This window comes from Lepidochelys kempii, chromosome 9, assembly GCF_965140285.1.
Source record: "Lepidochelys kempii isolate rLepKem1 chromosome 9, rLepKem1.hap1, whole genome shotgun sequence".
NCBI classification, from domain to species: Eukaryota; Metazoa; Chordata; order Testudines; family Cheloniidae; genus Lepidochelys; species Lepidochelys kempii.
Genome location: NC_136388.1, coordinates 33025765 through 33049583, shown reverse-complemented (window position 1 = coordinate 33049583; position 23819 = coordinate 33025765). Strand labels below are relative to the sequence as shown.

At 41.5% G+C, this 23819-nt stretch overlaps 2 protein-coding genes across 6 annotated transcripts in view; one reads left to right on the top strand and one right to left on the bottom strand.

Moving 5' to 3' along the window:
* The window catches only part of RASA2 (RAS p21 protein activator 2), a 203044-nt gene that overhangs the window by 112210 nt on the left and 67015 nt on the right, over positions 1 to 23819 (top strand). For all 5 annotated transcript variants that reach the window (XM_078854423.1, XM_078854422.1, XM_073359812.1 and 2 more), the window contains 9 exons: positions 1359 to 1442; positions 2691 to 2763; positions 4947 to 5023; positions 6885 to 6983; positions 16325 to 16481; positions 17427 to 17575; positions 19803 to 19917; positions 20556 to 20630; positions 21450 to 21573. In XM_078854423.1, coding sequence (XP_078710549.1) covers positions 1359 to 1442; positions 2691 to 2763; positions 4947 to 5023; positions 6885 to 6983; positions 16325 to 16481; positions 17427 to 17575; positions 19803 to 19917; positions 20556 to 20630; positions 21450 to 21573 — 953 coding nt within the window. The remainder of the gene's footprint in view (positions 1 to 1358; positions 1443 to 2690; positions 2764 to 4946; positions 5024 to 6884; positions 6984 to 16324; positions 16482 to 17426; positions 17576 to 19802; positions 19918 to 20555; positions 20631 to 21449; positions 21574 to 23819) is intronic.
* Positions 5009 to 23819, bottom strand: part of LOC144930883 (uncharacterized) — a 97459-nt gene continuing 78648 nt past the window's right edge. The window contains exon 5 of the mRNA XM_078854430.1: positions 5009 to 5058. The gene's annotated coding sequence lies outside the window, so the exon portion shown is untranslated. The remainder of the gene's footprint in view (positions 5059 to 23819) is intronic.

The window sequence follows — 23819 nt, the reverse complement described above, 5'->3', positions numbered from 1 at the left end:
GGTGGAACAAGGTTTGATCCCCATTCAGATGGCTTCCGAACACTGTTGCTGGCCCAATATTTACCACTTACCCTATCTTTGGGTCAGTGTAGATGAGGTCTATTGGCAAGTCGTCTTGTCTTTCTTAAGTCAAATTAACAGGTAACTTGTAGATCTACAGTCTTCTCATTCACAGTAATTTTCTGTGTATCATTTCTGAGTTCTTGGGTTTTATTTATGCTGAACACGTGACTGGTATTTGAGTACTTCATGGTATCTAATCCCCCCCCCCCCAGAGTCCTGAAGACCCACTAACCTGCTTCAGATTAATTGTACACCTGATTGACATCTAGCATTAAGTTATGCCTAGAAAACTGTGCATTGGATAGTCTGGTGGTGGAGCCCACTTGTACTATATATCCACACTACATATAACATCATGTGGAATCGGATATGCTTCAGATATATTAATCATTGCTGTGCAGAAACTATGTACTGGCTGATGTTAACTCTTTATTGGTTTGATTTAAAGTGTCTTCTTTGCTTTAAAAGAAAAGACAGCTTGTCAAAAATTCTTAATTTTATTAAGATGATATAAAAAGAAAATGGTACAGAGTTTAAGCATAGAAGTTTCTGGTTATCAGGGAATAAGGTACAGATTATCAAGGAGTGCGAAATTCGGTTTAGGAACGGGTGGCGTAAGGAATACATAATCTGCAATCTCCCTGATTGGGGGTAAAAGGTTAACGGATCAAAGTACAGACATTGAGATATGGGGGTATGTTCATATAATGGCTATGTTCAGGTGTGGAGTATAATGAGTGGATACGATGATGAGGGTGGATTTACCCTCATTTGCTGAGATTTAATGTTCAGTGAGTTTGTTTCCAGTTCATATGGTCCGATGGAAAAAGTCTCTGAGTCCCTTTCTCATAGTTGCACGATATCGTACCGGCTCGTATCTCCTGGTACTGTCGGTGGCCGGTGATGTGTTCGATGTAGATGTCCCTGGACCATCGGATGGTGTCCGAGACCATGAGGCGCCACATGAGCCGTGCGTAGCGTCAACCGATCCCACAGGTCCGCAGCACACGCTTGTTGCAGGGGTCCCAAGCGCCCAGGGCTCCGACTATCAGGGCATCCATCTGCATCTCGTAGCCCTTCGCTCTCAGGGTGTCGGCCAGGGGGGCGTATTTTTCCAGCTTACGAGCTCGGCCTTCGCGGAAGGCTGGGGTCCTGTTCTCAAAGGAGACCGTCACGTTGACTATCTTTTTCTGGGCCTCGTCGGTGACTACCATGTCCGGTGGCAACTGGCTGTCAGTACCGGGGATGGCGCAGTTCATGATTCACTAACTCTGTTTCTCTTTTTTTCATTTTAGCATAAAGGAATGCCATGGGTTACCTCTTGTAAATGGACAGAATTGTGACCCTTATGCAACGGTGTCTCTTGTGGGTCCTTCTAGGTAACATTTGTTGAATTATATTGCAAATTAAGTATTTCTAAATGTTGTTCTAAATTAGGAAAGAGACAGGTATGTATTTAGACCAAAGTGTTCAATTATATAGTTGTTAAATGATTAATTGGATGGATGGATTTTAGTGTTGGAGAAAACAATCTTTATTCCCCCCCCCACCAGTTTCTTACGATGTACTGTACGTGTTCTACACAAACTTCTGTTAGAAACAGCACTGAACTATGTATAGGTACATAGTCTCATGTAACACAACTTTTTCTCTGTTAATTTTACTTACACTGAATCTCTTACAGGCTAAGGTTGTCCATGGTATAAGAACATATGTTATGTATGGTATAAGTCATGTACCCTTGTGTCTGTTAAGACCATATAAATCCTATTTAAAAGCAAAAAATAATAATTTTCATATTTGCTGCGCTTCTCACTGAGTAATGTGTTGAGCAGGAATTGCTAGCTGGAATGAGAAATAAATAGAATGCTTATTTACATAGAAAAAAATCACTAAATATACTTTCTGCTTTGGTTTAGAATTAGCAACGGCTTTTTATGTTTTTTTTTTTTTTTTTTTTTTTTAGAAGGAAATACTTAGTACCTGAGCAGTTCTTGGAAGTGACAGGTTCAGTCTCGGGAAAGAGAGGCTGCAATATTATGTGGTTATAGTAACAATGTACACCACCACTTAAAGTAGAAAACAGGAGTGGAGCAAGAGGAGGGGATGGAGAAGGAACACTGAATATTTCATATGTGGAGGCAGATACACAAAAATGCTGTTTTGAGGAGTGAAAATCATTCCAATCCATTCCATATTTTAATCTGCATCAACTTCTGTCCATTTCATGTTGCATTTGTTTGTGAACTAAAATAGAAATGGTAAACTAAATATGACCACCTCCCAGGTGCACATATATATGTAAATAGGTACAGCTTTTGAACATCACCATTTAACTTTTCAAACCATGCTGTGAATGTGTATTAACTTTTTCTCTTCAATATTTTTCCATTATATCAAGTGACATCTTAAATGACCTCAATATTTACATAATTACGCAGTATAGCTACAAGTCTCAAAGGTATTTAGGACCTATCTTCCATTGAAATTAATAGGAGTTAGGCACCTAAATATGTTTGAGGATCTGGACCTAACAGTTAAATGGATGGCCCTTTCTTGACAATAGAATGTTTTAATAATTGTGTGTTTTAAATTCTATATGGTAAAACTGTACCACATTGAAACAGGAATGACCAAAAGAAGACAAAAGTAAAGAAGAAAACAAGCAATCCACAGTTTAATGAAACATTTTATTTTGAGGTAACTAATTTCTCTCAAAATTTAAACTCTCAAATCATGTGTGTTGCCTGCCTGCCTATTTGTCTCATGCACCGTTTTTGGTTTTGTTTTGTTTTAGTTTTGGTTTGTTTATGCCAGCGACAAGAGGGTCTCATGGAGAAACTTGCATTTACTTCAAAATAAATTAAGTCACCTTTATTTGTAACAGGCTGAAAGATCACAGCAGTCCCATTCAACTACTACCTAGTGAGAAGTGCTAGTTTCATAGTCACAAATGTAAGGGCTATTTATTGCCCTTGATTGGCGGCCATCAGTCGCAGTTCTGATATGATGTGAAGTATGAATGAATATACTGTATATACATGGCCCTTAATTTGAACATATCTCAGAGCACTTAGTAAAAAATGAGGTTTTGGCTGTTTATAGTCAGTACAGTAATTTTACAGGGCGATCAGTGATTTTGAAATCATTCTCTAGGTAGAATAAGTAAGTGCTTTAACTTTTTGCTGCTTAAGCCTTGGGATCAAACCTTGTCTCCAAAAACAAATGACATTAAGTTTTTGGACCTACCCTCATCTCCTTTGTCTTCATAAGAAGATCAATATACTGCTTGACATTCTGTTAGAGCCTCCTAGGCTTGGAATATCCGTATTGAGGTTCATCACCTTTGGAGTGTGGGTTATTTTATTCAGTCTTCGGTGAAATAGATTGAAACTGCATATTACTTTAATGCATTGCAATGTGCAAAATAGAATTCTGGCTCTAGCGAGTCTTCAGGTAGAATGGTGCTTTTCTGTAAACAAAATGAGTTACTATGGGACAAATCCTGACACCAGCTACCCACAAGTCTGGAAGCCCCTGAAGGCAACAGAGCTGGTAAATACCACGCTTCGGAGCAGGAATTTGTGGTGGCTTCCTCTACTCCCTCATAGTTTTGGGGTGAGCTAAAGCATGGAAACTGGTGGATACTCCTCCTCTGACCACTGCAGAACTCTCACGCCAAGCTTGGCTTACTTGAGCTTTGGTGCAGGAGGCCCAAAATTTGGCCCTTTAAGATGATTCCACTGTTTGTTTTCCATCTTTGTGTTCTGCTTTTCATTTTATATTGTGAAAAATAAAATAGCCAGTAAAATATATAGCCCTTATTTTCAAGTTATCAAGCTATATGAAAGTATTGACCTTTTTAAAATCAGTACTGTGACAGTAGTATGTAATTTAATGCTTTGCGTATAGATTCTGATCCTGTGAGAACTCTGCTTTTGAAACTCCCATTAATTTCAGTAAGAAATGGATGATTGGAGTGCTTGCAGAAGCAGGCCTACAGTATGTTTTAGCTCTCATGTTCTACCTCATGAAATCCCAGATTAAATTTTTCTGTGAATTAAAATGTTGGACCAAAGTGGTTACAAAGCAATTACATAATTTTATGGCTTTCTGGGAATGCAATAAATTGAGCACAAAATTAATCTGGAAGTGAAAACAGATTCTAAAGTATGCAGTTAAAATTGTGTGAGGTGCGGGAGGGGACAGTGGGATTTTTACGGTTTGTCTCCTAAGTGTATCTCAGTTTATGATGCGTTTCAGAGTAACAGCCGTGTTAGTCTGTATTCGCAAAAAGAAAAGGAGTACTTGTGGCACCTTAGAGACTAACCAATTTATATGAGCATAAGCTTTCGTGGGCTACAGCTCACTTCATCGGATGCATACCGTGGAAAGTGTAGAAAATCTTGAAAAATACCTCCTCCCACCCCACTCTCCTGCTGGTAATAGCTTATCTAAAGCGATCACTCTCCTTACAATGTGTATGATAATCAAGTTGGGCCATTTCCAGCACAAATCCAGGTTTTCTCACCCCCCCCCCCACACACACACATACATTACCAGCAGGAGAGTGGGGTGGGAGGAGGTATTTTTTCATGCTTTGTGTGTATATAAGAAGATCTTCTACACTTTCCACGGTATGAATCCGATGAAGTGAGGTGTAGCTCACGAAAGCTTATGCTCAAATAAATTGGTTAGTCTCTAAGGTGCCACAAGTACTCCTTTTCAGTTTATGATGCATAATTAATACTCTAGAACTTTCAGAAATTTGCTTTCAGGACCAATATTATAATAAAAAGCAAAGATTTTACAGTAGATATGGAAGATTTGTAATTTAAAAACCAGGCTGAAAGACAAAAATCATTGAGGAATTTTATTTACAGGTAACCAGGTCCAGTAGCTATACCAAAAAATCCCAGTTTCAGGTAGAAGAGGAGGACATAGAGAAGCTGGAAGTCAGGTACGTTCTTGAGATTCTATATTTAATATCAATTTCTGTAAAGTACATTAAAATCTTTATGCCATAACATTTCTTTATTTGGATATAATAATGTGACTGCACAAAACTAATGTTCAAGTTTACAACGAAGATTCGTCCAATTTCAGAAATAAAATCCTCATAGTAAACTTGCTTCAGTTCTAAAAGTGAAACTGTAAACTCTTCTGAGTATCTGAGAAAATTATTTATGTAATTAAAATGTTTGTTCAAACTTCAGATAGCTTAATTTATGGAAAGTTGTATGTTTCCTTAATATTTATTCCCTGGCAAGTGTATAATATTTGCTTAATGTCAATGAAAACAAAATCTTTTTTCAGAACCTAGATTACTTAGGCAGTACAGCAGAATCTCCATTTTAGGAATGCCAATCTTATGTACAACCAGTTACACAAACCATTTTTTCTGATGGGGGTAGGGGAATTACATAATGAAAGTGAGGTCAATGGAGAACAAGTGGATATCCTCTCACATTCTGATGCCTTCAGTGCATTGGAAATTGCTTTGCAGGGGTTTGAAGGACAAAAAGAAAACAATGCAATGCGCCATACTGCAACTGGTACACTGTACATACTGTAATTATGAGATCAATTTTATTAATGTTTTGCTCTTTCCTTAGTCCCAGATTAGTTCATAGAATAGTGGTTTTTCTGTCATACATACATTTGGAGCTAAACTCAGGATACCTGCACTGGGCTGTAAGTGGTACAAAGAGCCCCTCACTCTCAACATGCTCTTGCAGAAATCAGTCAGAACGCTGACACTAGCACCAAGAAGTCAAGAAAAGTCCACCCAGCGACATTGCGGGGCTCCAAGTAAACTGTGTCGGGGGCCTGGACAGGAACTAGTCTCTCTTACATGTCTGCTAGCATCTGGCAGCATGTTTGGTGGAACATGCATAATACCTTACAGTGTATTTCCGCTTTCTACTCCTGCATACTTTAAGATAGTTTGCCTACATTTGTTCTGCACAAGCAGTGTTTCAGAGCACCTCCATTTAGCCTCATCAGCTTTGCACATGCACACACACTTGCCCGACATCAGAGAGGAATTGAGGGCACAACTTGAGCATTAGTGATCATTTCATAGCTGGCACCAAAAAAAAAATTTAGTGTAAATTTTAATTATCGTTAAAGAACCAACTTCTCACTCCTTTCGAAGTCTGTTCTTACTTGTGACCCATCAATTTGTACAGTGTGTAGGATTATAGATGAAAATATATATAGAAAAGCAATTATGCCCCAACAACTCTAGCATTAATTTTTTTGTTCTTCTTAACCTATCTGCTGTCTAACAGAAATGTCAGAGGTAAGAAGTAATCGAATCCAATCCAGGTGCATGTCTTTGGAGCGATAGCTCTTTAGGTTTTAAATATTCAAGCCATTGTCTGAAAAAACAAGCGCATGCATCAGTGTGGTATTGCAGTCTGTCCAAGTTTTACTTGCAGCAGTAAAATAGGGATATAAGTACACTGGTAAAAGTTCACTGCAAACACCTGAAAAGGAAATGCAGTAATTTCATTTCATTTTATTTTGTTCAAAATAGAAAACGCATCAACCAGTATCACTATGTTTTACTGATGTAAAGTCTGTGATTTCTAACTTTCACTGTCTAAATTTGTTTCCATGGCTGCCTTTCGTGGGTTTAATAAGCCATTCAAGTTCCTCTTGACTTTACTAGATTGGTATAACAATCCTAATATTTCCTGTGTGTATGCATGCTGAATTAGTGATGCAGGGTGGTTGTTGTTGATGATCTGGAATCTGCTGGTGGTTTTTATCCTTATAATTTGCAAGAACATTAAAAAGAATGTTTTAACTTTCAGGATTGACCTATGGAACAATGGAAACCTGGTGCAAGATGTCTTCCTAGGAGAAATTAAGGTTCCAGTGAAAGTGTTAGGAAATGATTCCTTCCAAGCATGGTGAGAAATAAGGGACCAAAAGAAAACTTGATTCTACATTGGGGTGGGCAAACGTTTTGGCCCGAGAGCCACATCTTGGAATAGAAATTGTATGGTGGGCCATGAATGCTCACAAAATTGGAGTTGGGGTGAGGGAGAGGATGAGAGCTCTGGTTGGGGGTGCAGGCTCTGGGTGGGGCTAGAAATGAGGAGTTTAGGGTGTGGGAGAGGGTTCTGGGCTGGGGTGGGAAAGTGGGGGGTGTAGGAGGGTGCTCCAGGCTGGGATTGAGGGGTTCAGAGGGTGGGAGGACGATCAGGGCGGGGGTGCGAGGAGAGCCTCTGGGGTGCAGGCTCTGGGCTGCGCTTACCTCAAGCAGCGGCAAGTACCTTCTCCGGATCCTGCGCGGAGGCACGGCCAGGCAGCTCTGCCTGCTGCACCGTCCACAGGCACCACCCTTGCAGCTCCCATTGGCTGCGGTTCCCTGCCACTGGGAGCTGTGGGAGTGGCGCTTGGGGTGGGGACAGCGTGGAGAGCGAAGCCTCCTGGCTTCCCCTACATGTAGGAGCCGGAGGAGGGCCATGTCATTGCTTTCGGAACCCATATGGAGCAGCCCCCAACCCTGCTCCCCATCTGGAGCGCCGGAGCGGGGCAAGCCCCAGATTCTGCTCCCCAGCAGCAGCTTGAGGACCGGATTAAAATGGCTGGTGGGCTGGATTTGGCCCATGGGCCATAGTTTGCCCACCCCTGTACTACACTGATTTCCTTAATGCAGAAAGTATAAGTTGTTCTTCGAGTGCTTGCTCATGTCCATTCCAATGTAGGTGTGTGCAAACCCCAACCACAGTTGCTAGAATTTTTTCCACTAGTGGTCTCCGTCAAGTCAGCTCCAGTGCCCTCTGGTGCCACGTGCTCATACCACCAGTATAAAGGACCTTGTGAACCCTGCACCCCCTCAGTTCCTTCTGACCACCCATTACAACTTCTGGAACTACTCTTGTTGCCTCAAGCTAACTTTCCAGTCGTTTTTCTGCTATTTTTCTTCTTTTCTAGTGTGTATAGTTGTTATAGTAGCGATAGGTGGGGTTTTTTTTTTCTTTTTTTAAGTTGGACTCCTTTACACTCAGTGAGATTCATTCACTCCCCAGTGCCGAGGCATGCCTCGGTCACCCAGCTTCAAGCCCTATGCTTCCTGCAGCAAGTGGATGCCATTGAGCAACCTGCACTCAACTGTCTCAAGTTCTTGGGGAAGTCTCATAGAAAGGACCGCTGCCAGATTTGCAAGGACTTCAAACCTCGCACCAAAAAGGGCTGGGAGGTGAGATTGAAAGTCTTTCTTTTGGAGGCAGCCCTGAAACCCACTTCAGAGCCACACTCAAACTCTGCACCAAGTACTTCAGTTTGGTGTGAAGCGCTCCCCCCACTGGTTGTGAGTCTCTGCACCAGTCCCCACCCCCGATGCTCAAGAAGAAACATAAGAAGCAGCCGAAGAAGTGGCAATCCCTGGTGCCACAGTCAAGCAGGGATGGGGACTGGAGTAGAGCAAGATCTGTGTCGGGTCACTCTTCCACCCTGGCACCACAACAGCCAATACCAGCAGCACTAGTACCTACACAGGCTCCACTGACTCCTGCGCTGGCAGCACTGCCAATCAGTTCACAGTACTGTCAACTCCAGAGGCATTTGTGGCAGCCAGGGATGCACTTTCATTGCTGGTTCCTGCATCCCCAGCCATATAGGACTCTGTGCTGCCAGTCCCGTTGAGTGCCAGGCCAGTACCGGGACTGCCCTCTAGCAGGAAAACCCCACACAGTAGCCTCATCACAGGCTTCACCATGGCACTGGCACAAAGGGGGTCCACACCACCCTGGTTGCCACGCCGGGACTCTTTGGAGGCAGAAGTGGGATCCTACTCTTCCTGCCATTGTAGCCGCCCACGTTACTCCCTGGGACATTCCTACTCTGCCATGGGCCCCAAGCACAGGGGTACCACCAAGCAGTTGGCCACTGGGTCCGTGGGGGCTGGCACTTTTGAAGTGGCCTTTTCGGAATCTTTGGGGGTTCCCCAGAGTTCATCGTGCACTCTTCAGGTGCTCCTACTTGGTGGCCTCAGAGAGCAGAGCACCTGTAGTGCTTTGCCATATGACACCCCCCTCCCCACCCCCAAATCCAGACTCTGGTACCAAGCCTTAAGAGGAGGCCCTGCAGGTCTTGGTCAATCTGGAGGGAGAGGTGGAGGCCCTCAGCTGTTCCTATCTTCCTCTTCCCCAAATGAGGCTGTATTGGCAGCGGGTGTGTCCACTCTGCAAGATGATCACAAGGTTTACAAACATTTATTAAAGCAAGTACTAGTACCTACAATCTAGGCATACAGATGGAGGTTATCAAGGAGGCAACTCGCAGCCTATCGGACATTCTATCGGCAGCGGGTCCCTTGATGGTGCCTCTACCACTTAACGAGACTATCATGAACCCAGTTAAGGTGGTGTGGCAGACCCCTGCTTCCCTCCCTAAAGCATATGGAGCAGAAGTACTTCATACCAGCCAGAGGTTACGAGTTTCTGAACTTGCATCCTCTCCCAGGATCCCTGGTGGTAGCAGCTGACAATAAGAGAAAGTGACAGGGACAATCGGGCACAATACCTAAGGCAAAGGACCCAAAAAAGTTAGAGCTGTTTGGCTGCAAGGACTACAGCTTCACACAGCAAACCAGCAGGCTCTGCTGTGTCACTGTAACTTCAATATGTGGGAGGCTATGCAAAAATTTAAGGACTTGCTCCCTCAGGATGTCGGACAGGAGTTCTCCTTGCTGATCGAGGAAGGGAAAATGGTGACGAGGGCCTCCTTATAGGCTGTCCTGGATGCGGCCAATTCTGCAGCCAAATCTATGGCCACAGCAGTGATCATGTGGCAGAAGTTCATGGTTGCCATCATCTGGCTTTCCCTAGGAGGTACAACAGACCTTTCAAGATCTCCCCTTGGAAGGGTCCTCTCTCTTTTTGGATCAAACTGATGCTAGGCTCCACGGGCTTAAGGATTCTTAGGCGACCTTGAAATCCCTGGGGCTGTATACCCAAGCTGCATCTAGGAAGCATTACAGGCCCCAACAGACAGCCATTACTTTGTCCAGCCTTCTAGAAAGGTCTTTTAATAAGACTGGGACTTTTCAGCTTGGAAAAGAGACTAAGGGTGGTATGATAGAGGTCTATAAAATCATGACTGGAGTGGAGAAACTAAATAAGGAAGTGTTGTTTACTCCTTCTCATAACAAAAGAATGAAATTAGTAGGCAGCAGGTTTAAAACAAAAGGAAGTATTTTTTTCACACAACGCACAGTCAATCTGTGAAACTCTTTGCCAGAAGATGTTGTGAAGGCCAAGACTATAACAGGGTTTAAAAATAAACTAGATAAATTCATGGATAGATCAATCAATGGCTGTTAGCCAGGATGGGCATGTATTGTGTCCCTAGCCTCTATCTGCCAGAAGCTGGGAATGGGCGGTGGGATGGATCACTTGATGATTCCCTGTTCTGTTCATTCCCTCTGGGGCACCTGCCATTGGCCACTGTCAGAAGACAGGATACTGGGCTAGATGGACCTTTGGTCTGACCCAGTATGGCCGTTCTTATGTTCTCATGGTCTTATGACTAGCAGAGGATGAAGAACGGGGTTCAGGCATAGAGCTCCTCCACTGGCTTCCACAGTAGGGCCAGTGCAGGCCGTCTCCAGACACTCAGGGAGCTCGAAACACTCTTTTTGACGAGATGCTCGAGGTTGACATCTCAGTCCCCACAGTATAGGATCCAGTTACCCGTCTGTTTTTGAACATTACTTCAGACTGTTGGGACTCAAGGCCTGTCGTCCCCAGTTTGCCAGAGTTCCTGCTCCACATTACAAACAATCATTTTGGTTCTTACAGACAACACGACTGCCATGTTCTACATAAACAGGCAGGGAGGAGCTCGTTTCCTTCCCCACGGTCCCCCCCAGTGCTGGAAAGCAGTCCAACTCTGGGAGTTCTGCATAACGCATTCAATCCATCTCAAGGCATCGTATCTCCGGGGAGCATTGAACCAGCTGGTGGATCACCTCAGCAGATCTTTCTTCTCTCACCGTGAATGGTCCCTTTGGCTGGACATGGTGTTATACCAATAAAATAAAAACCAGCCGGATCTTGTTAAAGGGGAAAAGGCAAAATACCACATTTATTGTGAATACAGAAAGAGTCATAGTAAGCAGTTAGTTATAGCTATAACATTCCATTCAATGTCATATTTATTCACACATTCATTCTCTCTCTCTCTCTCTCTCTCTCTCACACACACACACACACACACACACACACACACACACACACACACACACACACACACACACACACACACACGTTCTGCAAGATTGTTGTCATAGTTACCAGCCTTAGAGTTGCTCATGTCAAGCCACTGGCCAGGTGGCCTGGACATGAGGCGGGAGCAGGGCCTTGTCAGATGCACATCTGATGCTCCTGGAAGTTGGTTTGCAGAATCAGACCCCAAAGTTCTCACTTTCCAGAGTCCATTTTTATAGGAATTTCTTCCTATGTTAGTCTATGGGAATTGCTTCATCATGCTGTTGCTGAATCAATCAGCAGATGTCACATTCCTGACAGCTCTGTGCTGCCAGATGTTATCTTGTTCTTTGGTTCTCCCATTCTTGAGGCTGTTGGGTGGATTCCAGTCTGCCCTCCGGGGGTCCTCTGGTTATTTCCACTTGACGCCGCCTTCAGCCGATGGACACTGGATTCTTAGGCTGGCACCTCCCTGATTATTCAGTTGTTATCCACATACATACGTCTATCTCTATTTTAATCACAATCGTTAACAGAGCGAGATGAATACAACAAAAGGGCAGGGAGTCTCTGGGTGCTGTTTCTATTGTTAAAGAGTATTGCTTTGAGTCTCTCTCTCTGTGAATTGCTTTGAGAACAGACTGTGTCTTAGAATGTACTAACGCAATTAGCAGCTTGCAAGATTCACACATAGAGGGAGAGAAACAGTACCAAAAACCAAGAGACCTCTTAATTAGTAATACCCTGGAATTTAAACTATGGGGAATCAAACTCATTTGTGATTTTAATACAGAACTTCTTTAATATGATCCAACAATGGCAAAGGGCATTTTCCAACAGTGGGGGACTCCCGTTATAGACCTGTTTGATACCCATGACAACAGGAAATGCCACCAGTACTGTTCCCTGCCAGGCCACAGTCCAGCGTCTCTTATGGACACCTTCCTGCCATCATGGATAGATCACCGGTATTATGCCTTTTCCCCATCCCGATGACACACAAGAGTCCGATGAAGATCAAGCGGGACCAGGCATAGGCCATTCTCATAGCCCCGGCATGGTCCAGGCAGCCTGGTTCACCACCCTGTTAGGCCTCTTAATGGAGACCCCACACCTGCTTCTGCTACTCACGGACCTGAGACCCCGGTTGGCTGCTCTACCCAACCTCAGTTCTCCATGTGACAGCTTGGAAGCTCCATGGCTGAATCCTGAGGGGTAAGCTTGCTCAGAGCAACTGTTGAGTTCTGTTAGGCAGTGGAAAACCCTGCAAAAAGGAAGTGATTCTCCCATCTGATCCTCCCAAGCAGAGTTCTGCCCACACAGTCCTCATTGTAATTCATATTGGAGTACCTTTTGCACCTGAAGCAACAAGGTCTGGTTATTTCTTCAGTCAAAATTCTCCTGGCAGTGATCTTGGCTTTCCATCCCCAGTCGACAGTTGGTCTGTCTTTTCACGCAAGGTGGCTATCCGTTTTCTTAAAGGTCTAGAAAGGTTATACCACCAGGTAAGAGAGCCTATTCCTCCCTGGAACCTAAACTTTGTCTTACCAAAGCTCTTACAGGTCCCCCGTTTGAGCTGCTGGCAACGTACTTGTTGGTTCACCTCTCCTGGAAAGTGGCCTTCTTAGTGTCCATCACCTTGGCCAGAAAGGTTTCAGAAATCCATGCCCTCACATCGGAGCCCCCATGTACAATCATCTTCTACTGCAGTCAAACAGTCTTCCTACCAGTGTTCCTCCCAAAGCAGTGTGCAAGCAGGGAGGAGCAACGTTTAAACTCCTTAGATGTTAGACATGCCCTGGCATTCTATATGCAAAGCACCAAGACGTTTTGCAGATCAACCCAGCCCTTCATAGCAATAGCAGAAAGGATGAAAGGCCTTCCCATCTCTGCCCAGAGAATCTTGTCCTGGATTACATCATGCATTCGTGCATGTTAACAGCTGTCTGGCATTCCACCTCCAGGTTACCTGACCATTCATTCCACAAGATCACTGGCCTCCTCAGCCACTTCCTAGCATAAATCCCTATTGAGGACAGCAACCTGGTCTTCGGTGCACACGTTCTCAACGTACTGTGCCATTACCTAGCACACCAGAGATAATGCTAACTTAAATTGCACAGTCTTGCAGTCAGCTTGTTCTTGAATTCCAAGCCCACCTCCTATGCTACTGCTTGAGTCACCTACATTGGAATGGACTTGTGCAAGCGTGCAAAGAAGAGAAAAGCAGGTACTAATCTTTCTGTAACTGTGTTTTGTTCTTCAAGACATGTTGCACATGTCCATTCCAAAACCTGCCCTCCTTCTCCTCTTATCGGAGTCTCCATAAGAAGAAACTGAGGAGGCGCAGGGTCCTCTATCCCAGTGCTGCACATGGCACTAGAGGGCACTGGAGCTCACCCGACAGATGCCACTAGGGGGAAAAAATTCCAGGAACTGATCAGGACTTAAAAACACCTATATTGGAATGGACACGTGCAACACCTGTCAAAGAACAACAGTTACAGAAAGGTTAGTAGCCGTTTTTTATAGTACATGTTAGAATTCTTAGTCATGGTTCAAAGAGCAAGAAAAACCATCTTACTGTTTCCTCTGAGATACAGTAATGTAGCATATGCTAGGTACTAAATGTAAAATATTTTCTTCCAGGTGCTCCACTGATTAATAGCTTACTAATGAGGGTGTAATTTTTGTGTGTGTAAATCTTTATTTTTTTTTCTTATAAAACTACACATCTGCAGGGGGAAATGAAGGCTCGGAAATTTAGAAGTCATTGCTTTCTAATTGCAGTTTATAATCTATGAAATTTCTGTCTGTGTGCATACGCGCACACAAAATGGATGGGGTTGGGGGAGAGAAAAGAATTGGGGAAAGACCATTAATAGCCATGAAATAAATAAATCTGATTATACAGATTCTGTATTATACATTTTTATTTTGAACATTATATTATTAGGCTAAAGCAAATTGGAATGTATAGTCATTACCCATCTACATAGTTCAATACTATACAGATCTGAGATGAGTGATTGTCTAGTCTCTCCAGTCTTAGCTATGTGTTCACTAACAACCACTTTTCCCAGTGAAGACATACCCTTGCTTGGTAGCTCCACTGTTCTATTAACAGGGTAGATGATTCTTGAATTTTAATCTTAAAAGACAAGAAGGGGGGGAAAAAATCCCCCCCCCCCCCCCCCGAAATATTCAGATCTCCTTTATGCATCAGAGAAACAAAAGCACAAATTCAGCTAATGTGGACATGAAAATAAAGGAACACATACATTGTATTATGGTTAAATGCAGACACTTTTTTATTATTATTGTAAACTATTACCCAATTGGGGGTAACCATCCCAGACTACCTGAAAGTGTTGTTCCATTGTGGAACTCATCTGGCTCCAATGGCCTGGGTGGCCTAGAAACTGAAGGTGGGTATGAAGTTTATACCCCCTATATGCCTTCAGGCCTGACAAGGGACGTTGAGTGGAAGCTGGAGTTCCAACTACTCCCCTCGTTCATATTGGAGGTAGAAGAGATAAGATAGTGGGAGCCACCAGCTGCATTAGAGCCACCCCTCAACACATATGGCTGTGCCTGGGATCTATGTGCAGGCAGTCTGCTGAGTTACATGAGAAACTTTACCCACCAATCACACTGGAACCTGCCAAAGTTGCAACTTGTGTAACTTAAATCCCCAAAACTAGAGTTGAAGGGGGCTGGATTAGGCCATTAGTAAAGATTTTTGACTAACAGAGTTTAAACCCTATAAAAATAGCTAACCAGACCCTTATTAATTTATAGAAATGTTGCCTGTGCTTTTGGAGAACAGCAGAAAGCTTTTTGGGGGCTTTCCAGAAGTCTGCCAGACTAGAGCAGACAGAACAGATAAGGGAGTGCCTCCAAAACTGAGTACTGGGAAAATGAGTATTTTTCAGAATCCTGATTTGCAATGGAGGCTGAATCAGTCACTCTATACATTGGCATGACACCTTTAAGTATGGTGCATCTAACATTAAAACAATGATTTGTAAAAATACAATTGTGTACTTGTACAAGATGTTTGAAAATCAGTATAATCTTGGTGTGGGGTAGTTGATATTAAAGTTGTACTATTTGACATGATAAAGATATTACTTTGATTATCAAAATGTCACTTATGCAACTGCACCACCTGTTGGCGTAGAATTAAATTACAGAAAAAAGCCAAGAAAGAATCATGTAATAATTATGCAGTGATAATACTGAATAGGGAAAAGCAACATTAGAATCATAATGAAAAACTAGAACCCTGGGATTACTTTCTAATCAAATGCAATTCTGGGACTTTGAGACTGGGAATAAAATCCTGTGGTTTTCAGGTTTTCAGATTCTCCTTCTGTTTGTGCTTTTCCAGCTTGCAATTTTTGAATTTATATACAATATAATTATAACATGATTTTTCCATAATTGCTTTTGTGTACTTTCAAAATAAAATTTATTCTAGTTTTTGCTTGGGTAATGTGTTCTCTACTGAATATTTTTCTTCAGTTTTCACTTTTTTGCTCTATTTTTGTTTAATTCTAGGCCATCCGTAATTTCTGCAGATAAATGCTACTCATCTTGTAGCAGTATTAATGGGTAGTTAGAATAAATGTAACCTAGATTTAAAATGAGAAAACATTTTTTAAAAATGGTGAATAAACCTGTATCAGCATTTTTAACAATCCCTCTTCTATCCACCTACCCCCAGAAAGATTATTATTCCATACAACTCTCACCTGAGAAAACGTATGCTTTGCATTATGTCCTGATGGTGTACTGAATGCTCCTACCTTCAGTTAAAGATTTTTTTAAAATTCCTTTAATTACCCATATCTAATTCTGAAGTCTTTTTATCTTAACTTTGTTAAAACCATTGACAGCAGGGCCAGATTCAGACTGATGCATTAATGTACACTGGAAAATTTCATTGTCATTTTACCATACTGTGATATTAATCTAGTTACTTAAACAGTAACTTTTAACATAGTATTTTACAGTTGCCTTGTTGTTTTCAGGTACTTACTACAACCAAGAGAAAATGGAAACAAATCCTCTAAAACTGATGATCTGGGATCACTTAGACTAAATGTTTGTTATACTGAAGACTATGTACTTCCATCTGAGTACTATGTTTCTTTAAGAAATTTGCTGCTAAAATCACCAGATGTTCAGGTACTTTTTGTTTTAGAAGAAACAGTCAACAGATCTAGGGCCAGGTTATGACCTTCCGCATGTGCTTCTTTATGGGAGTAAGGAGACGTGACTCCTTCTCCTCTGTAGTCTACCTGTACTATGGCTGTGTAAGCAGCCTGTGAAGCCACTGTTCGTGCTCCTCCTGGGTGGGCAGTACGTTGACTCCACACCTGTCCCCAACCTTAGCCCTGGCCAGTACAACAAAGCTGGAAGAGGGCAAAGTAATCTGTAACAGCTACAAGGCTTTCACCAGTTACTTTCTCCCTGGAGCAAGCTGGGGGAAAACAGAGACCAGATTTGGACTCTGAGTACTGGCTAGGACAGATGGTCTAGTTTATAAGGCACTGAATTGGGATTCGAGGACCTGGGTTCAATTAGTTGCTCAGTCACAGATTTCCTTTGTGGTTTTGGGCAAATGACTTAATCTAACTTGTGCCTCAGTTCCCTGTTGGTAAAACGGGGATAGCACTTCTCTGCCTTATAGAGGTGTTGTGAGGATAAAATCCATTAATGATTGTGAAACACTCAGATGCTACAGTGATGAGGGCTATTGAAGAAAAAAAAAAAGTACCTGGATATGACCCTTGAGCAATGCAACCACACGCTGCCATTTATTCAGGGCTTGTGGTAAAGCCGCAATCTAACCCTTTAGAAATATTATTACATTGAATAAATGTAGAATTTTTAATAGTTAGTTGGTGTCAATGTTTTTGAAGGTATTTAAGCCAATCTGAGCAGATAGTATCGATTTTCAATAAGATTTTTTTGTAGACTTGTAATTGGCCTAGTGCTAAGTTTTCTTACAAAACTCGTGGTATCTGCAGTCTTGTTGAGAGATCTAATCTTTTTCTAGGTTGTGTTCAGAATGTGCAAAGAGTATGTTAAACTATTTTCATTTTGGTTTCACCTTTATTTTTGTTACAGCCAGTCTCTGCTTCTGCTGCCTACATTCTGGGTGAAGTGTGTCGAGATAAATATGATGCTGTTTTGCCTCTTGTAAGACTATTGCTGCACCACCATAAGATAGTGCAATTTGTCACTGCAGTGGCTGAACTAGACTTGAAAGACACTCAGTATGTTTCATCTTTCCATAACTTCATGATAACACAGGGTGTTTTATTTTTAGAGTTTTAAATCATTTTATGATCAATTTTTGATAAATGGTCACTATTCATTTCTTCGTCAGTTTAAGTTAACTGTAACTACGTGTAATCACTTGCCATTGACTATCTTATTGTAACATCACTTGATAATACTGTTCTAGCTGAGGATCAGAATTCCCATAGAGCCTTGTTTTAGATGGGCTGGTTTGGCTGTAGTGTGGTTTTGTTTTTTTTTTTGAGCTATTACATAACTAATTATGACATACTAGAACAGTGTCCAACAGCAAATGGGTTTTGTTTTTTGTTTCTAAAAATCAGTTTGGCCATTTTCTGTAAATTTTATAGGTCATAAGTCTGCAGCTTAGATTCTGTTTTAAAAGATCTTATTCCTATATGAGCTGAAAAGCAACACGGGTACTGTTTTGTTGCACAAGTGTGAAGATCCCATGCATGTGGAGTTCACACCCTTCTGTGCATCTTGAAAACTGCACCATGGAAGTTTTAAACCACCCACTTTTGGTGGCATTGGGTCTGATACAGGAGAACCAACAGCAGGGCCTATTGGTATGCGGTTACATATATCCATTGGTCAATCCACTGCACCCATATTTTGGGACGGGGACATAAAGTAACAGACACTGCTATAGCCCGCCCCAGAGAATACAGTAGTGGCCACTGAGGTGTTATGTGCTGTGGAAATGGAAAAGGAATAGATTCCATTACCACAGAGTTTCAGAGGTCACCTCTGAAAAGAGTACTTATTCCAGTTTTGCATGGGGTGAGACAATCTGGCCTATATTTAGGCTTGACAGAATTCAAATTGTGGGGTTTTTTTTCCTAATTTCAACTATTTATAGTGGTCATCTTTAACTGCTTTTTACAGTTGCTGGAAATTAAAGGGGTTATGGTTGGGGCAGCACTGACAGCAGGCCTGTAGGGGGTTCTCCACACTGACAGCAGGGCTACAAGGGGTTCCCTGCAACACTGGGGCACAAGGTGCAGGGGATGCTGCAGTCCTGGTCTTGCAGAGCAGAGATCTCTGGCCAGGACTGTAAGGATGAGAATGAGCCCCTGGCCGCAGAGTGCTGCTGAACAGTTCCTGTCCAGGGACGACTCCCACACTCCTGCTGTGAGCAAGGCGCAGGATGAGCCCCCAGCTGCGGGGGAGGCCTCCTTGCTGCTGAATGGATCTTGCCCATCCTCCTTGCAGCCCTAGCTGGGATTCTCTGCTCTGCCCTGTAGGACTGCAACCTTCCCACTACCTTGTGCCTACAGGGTTCAGGTGTTACCAGCCCTGTGGCTGTGCAGGGAGCCCTCTGCAGCTCAGCTGTCAAAGTCCCAGTCCCATGACAGCAGGGCTGCAGAAGGTTCTCTGACCAATCCCTACGGGCACAAGATGCTGTGAGGGTTTGGAAGCTGTAGGGCAACTGTTGATATTTTATGTTGTCAGTTTGTGTGTCAGCTGAAATTGATGTTTACCAACAAATATCATTTGAAATCAGATCCTAGCAAGCCTACCTATATTTTAAGAATCTGGTTGTATTTTAAAATATTAACACTTTTAAAAGTGTAATTCTCATATGATAACTTACATAATGTGTTTAATGTGCACATATTTTTCTATCATGATTGATCATTGTAATTTAAAACTGATTAAATTGGATTTATCAAATTAGAAACATCTCTTTTACAACTCAACATATAGATAGTTTGCATTTATAGTCAACAGTTACATCCAAAGCACAGCCTTAAGTGAAATATTTATTGGCTGAAGAGTACTAAGTCTATGTTTTAGTAGCATACTGTTTAGCTACGTTTTTCATTGTTTTGGAATTTTTTCTGAGTGCATTCTTCTCACGAGCTGCATAGAGTTCTTTCTTTATTTTAGAGTGTCCTAAACTGTACATTTTAAATTTTATTATGTTGATGATTTAAATGAGTGCATGACTGTTGTTTTGTGTTTAGGGGGGCGGGGGGTTATTGCTTCTCTTTCTGTCCCTCAGTGTTCTCGGAAACCAAATGTTTAATCTCAGTGGGCAATTTCTGGTTTAAATATATTAAATGTTTTCTAACACCTGTATAAACATGTATTTATGTAGTAGTAGCATTAAATAGCAGTCGTCTCTTAGGCTTATGTTCCTTAGATGTATTGCCTTTTTAGTTTCAATGATTTTATCTCTTTTTTTTTTTGTTACAGAGAAGTAAACACAATCTTCAGAGGAAACACCTTAGCTACTCGATGTCTTGATGAGATGATGAAAATAGTGGGAAAGCACTACTTAAAAGTTACTTTAAAGCCAGTCCTAGATGAGGTATGGGGTCGTCTTGCAGATATTTGCGGTAGTATGATGAGACTCTTGTGTTTCCATCTCCCATCAATATGTACTTTCCTACAGCTCTTTTGTATAGAAACTATACTAAGTACTTGGATATTACAGTAGCATGTGCGCAGGGTTATGGTTCTGTAGCATATATAGCATATTTTTATCTATATACCAAGTATTATGAGCTAAGTTGCTTGTCCAAGGCTATTGTTTCACACCCTGCAGAAGCTCCTGGAGACATTCTGCCAGGCAGTCAGAATTTCAGCAAGAACAGAATAAGAGCAATGGTTGTTGCACCACCTTCTAACCAGGTTAAGTGATTCTACTGGTGGGCACTGTGGGATAGGGAGGTCCATCATGGCAGAGTAGTCCTTTGCCCTAAAAGCACAGTGACTGCCCTTGTATAGATACATGAGAATGGGGTAGGCTCCTTGCATGCTGCTCCTTCCTTGTGGAACATGAAGACACTATTTACTATTTTGCCCTTCGGGTCTAGGACTTGTGTTTTTAGCTGATTTATTTAATATCTGAATATGTTGAAAAATTGGTATAGTAAACAGGTTAATCTTTGTGCTTTTTGTCACTTAAAAAAATTAACCAAAAGGTTTTAATTTGTATTGGCTCAGATATGCGAGTCCCCTAAACCCTGTGAAATTGATCCCATCAAATTAAAAGAAGGAGATAATGTAGAAGTTCACAAGGTAAGTGTCCTAATTTATTTTTTGTTTCCGCCCTAATGAATTTCCTAATTCGTATCTAAGTTTGGTACAGCTATATAAAGATCAGTTTTATTTTAGCACTGGCAAAACTCTAACATGCTCTGTTTCTGGTATTGGTATCATTCCCTTGTTTCTACACTGTTACTAGTATTAAAGTGTATTGTCTTGTGTTTTTCTGTTTGTGGCATCAGCAGAGGACCCCCTGCTGGTTGCCCTCCATTTCAACCATTACCTGTCTTTCAAGTTTCACATGCGTACTGATCACCGACCTTCCCCCATCTGAATTCTTTTTAGTACAGCAGATGATATATTGACTGCTTCTGCTGTTAACTATGCTTAAAGCATCATTCAGTGAACTCTTCACTTGCCAGTGTTATGATTAAGCCATACCAGTTAGTGACATCTGCTGAAGGCAGTTTCATCAGCAAATAATTAAATAACTCTTTGGTGAGGACTGTTGGGAAGTTTATCCATCTTGGCACCAGGTCTCTGTATTGTTGAAAGGCAGTTTAATGTGTTCTTGCATTATATATCCTTGTCCTATATTGCAATAAACCAGTAGTGCACTTTCCAGTGGCCTTCTAATTCTGAAATTCAGTGAGGATTACCAAATTACCTCTTAACAGTAACAGCCTGTTGTGTACTAGAATTACATAGTTGAAGAGGTCACCTGTATTTATGAATGGGCAATGTGTCCTATATACCATGCTGCTGTTTGTCTGTAGGAATAAAAAAGTGCTCTGTTGTATTTAACAGAAACATTAACATTCTGAAAGAATATACCTGTTTTTATCCTTTCAGGAAAATCTGCGTTACTATGTAGATAAAGTATTCAATACAATTGTACAGTCAAGTATAAGTTGCCCTACCTTAATGTGTGATGTGTTTTACTCTCTGAGACACCTGGCTGCCAAAAGATTTCCAAGTAAGTGTGTTTAAAAAAAATTCTTCATTAGAAATTGACAAAAGCTTTTTTCATTTAAGCATCTTTTGTGATCTCCACATGCTGTTTACCAAGAGTGAAATATTTTAAATTGACACTTATTCTCTCTAGTGGTTTTGTAAACAGCTCTTGTTTTTCCTAGACTGTGTAGTGTATTTTGTTAACCTGGTAACCGAACATTCTCTGCCTGGCATACTGTAATAAAACAATATTGGACAGTGGCAAGAGCTTTAACTGGGTAGGCAGCAGTACTGCTGAAAAGGATCTGGGGATTATAGTGGATGAAACACTGAATATGCGTCAACAATGTGATGTAGTTGCGAAAAAAGCTAATGCCATTCTGGGATGTATTCACAGGAGTGCTGTATGTAAGACGTGGGAGTTAACTATGCCACTGTGCATGGCATCGGTGAGACCTGAGCTGGAGTATTGTGTCCAGGCTTTAGAAGGATGTGGACAAATTTGGAGAGGGCTCAAAGAAGAGCAGCAAAAATGATAAAAGGTTTAGGGTGAAAAAACTGGACATGTTAATCTTGAAAAAAGAAAACTAAGATAGGGAGGGACCTGATAAGTCTTCAAATATCTTAAGGGCTATTATAAAGGGATGGTGATCAATTGTTCTCCATGCCCACTGAAGGTGGGAGAAGCAGTAATGGGCTTAATCTGCAGCAAGGGAGATTTAGGTTAGATATTAGGAAAGCACTTTCTAACTATAAGGATAGTTAGGAACTGGAATAGGTTACTAAGGGAGTTTGTGGAATATCATTTCTTGGAGGTTTTAAAGAACAGGTTAGACAAACATCTGTCAGGGATGTTCTACGTACACTTGGTTCTGCCTCAGCATGGGGGGATAGACTTGACTGTTGGAGGTCCCTTCCAGCCCTACCTTTTTCTGATTCTCTGATTTCTTGATGCACCAAAGCAGCAGAGCTGAATGCTGCAAGACAGTAGCAACATGTGGATAAAAACTTCAAGGGACCACCAAAAGAAATACCTGAAGCAGAAGCAATACTGAAAGTATTTTAATAGTCAAATAACCGCTATAAAAAAGCATATCATGCTGTAAAGCTGAAGCTAAATTTCCTGTTGCTTCTATGTAAAATACAGCTACTCCAACGTATATTGTGCCAGATGCAGTTCCATAGTTAAGGTAGTGTTGGGTATTTTGCAGTTAATGTAGGAATTCAAATAGTTTGTTACATATAAAGAATTCAATGTATCCTATCCAAAATTAAAGTACTTATTCTTTGAGTACAGAATGAATTTTCTGAGAACTTAAATAGGTTAATTGGTTTTGAATTAGCTTTCATTTTAAAAAAAGGATCCGTTAAGAAATTTAACACCCTGTGTCAGACCAGTTTCTGTCCAAATGACCTTAATACTGGAATAAAACAGACTATTGGAACTTCCTGTATCGTTAAAAATCAGTGACATCTCATGCATTGCTACAGGTGAAGACCGCTTATCCTAAAAAAGGTTTGTGTCATTATTCATAACTGAAAATTGTTTCTTCAGCAGAAGCTGACAAATGTTCTACAGAAAATTCCATGGAGAACTGCTCTCTTTCAAAATGGCTGCTCTCTCCTGCTATTGTCAAAGGCTCTGAGGACACAGATGCTCTCAGTTTAAGATAGTACTTTCAAAATGACCACTGTCTCACCTTGTTCCCAGTAGCAGTGAAACCAAGCTGCCCTCAGTGAAGACTGTGGTCCCACTATACTGTTAGACCAAAACCAGTAAAAAAAAAAATCAGAGAGATTGTAAATATCCCCAAAACTTGTAAATGTAGCGTTAAGGTTAAATCTAAACATGTTAAGGTATGGAAATAAATAGTTATGGCACCAAGCAGCCTTGATATCACCCACTCGTGACATGAGGAAAAAATGGTGGTTAGGGAGAAATCAGTCTCATCAGTTTTATCTAATCTGAGACTAAAAATCTTACGTACTAATCATTATATGGCTTCATGGTTTATATGGTTTCATAATGATATTACAGGGTGGAGTTAAGGTTGTTTGGATGTCTTAACTACATTTGCATACCTTAAAAGAAATCGAAACCTGGTAAATTTAACCTTAACTCTGAATATACTAGTACACTATGCTAGTCCTAGTGTAGATGGGTTATCAGATGCCACAAGCATTTTTAACTCTGCAAATTAGACATGCTCAGAGCAGGGTCTAATCAATATGGCATGTGAAAGCATCTGTGGCAGCCGTGTTGCTAAC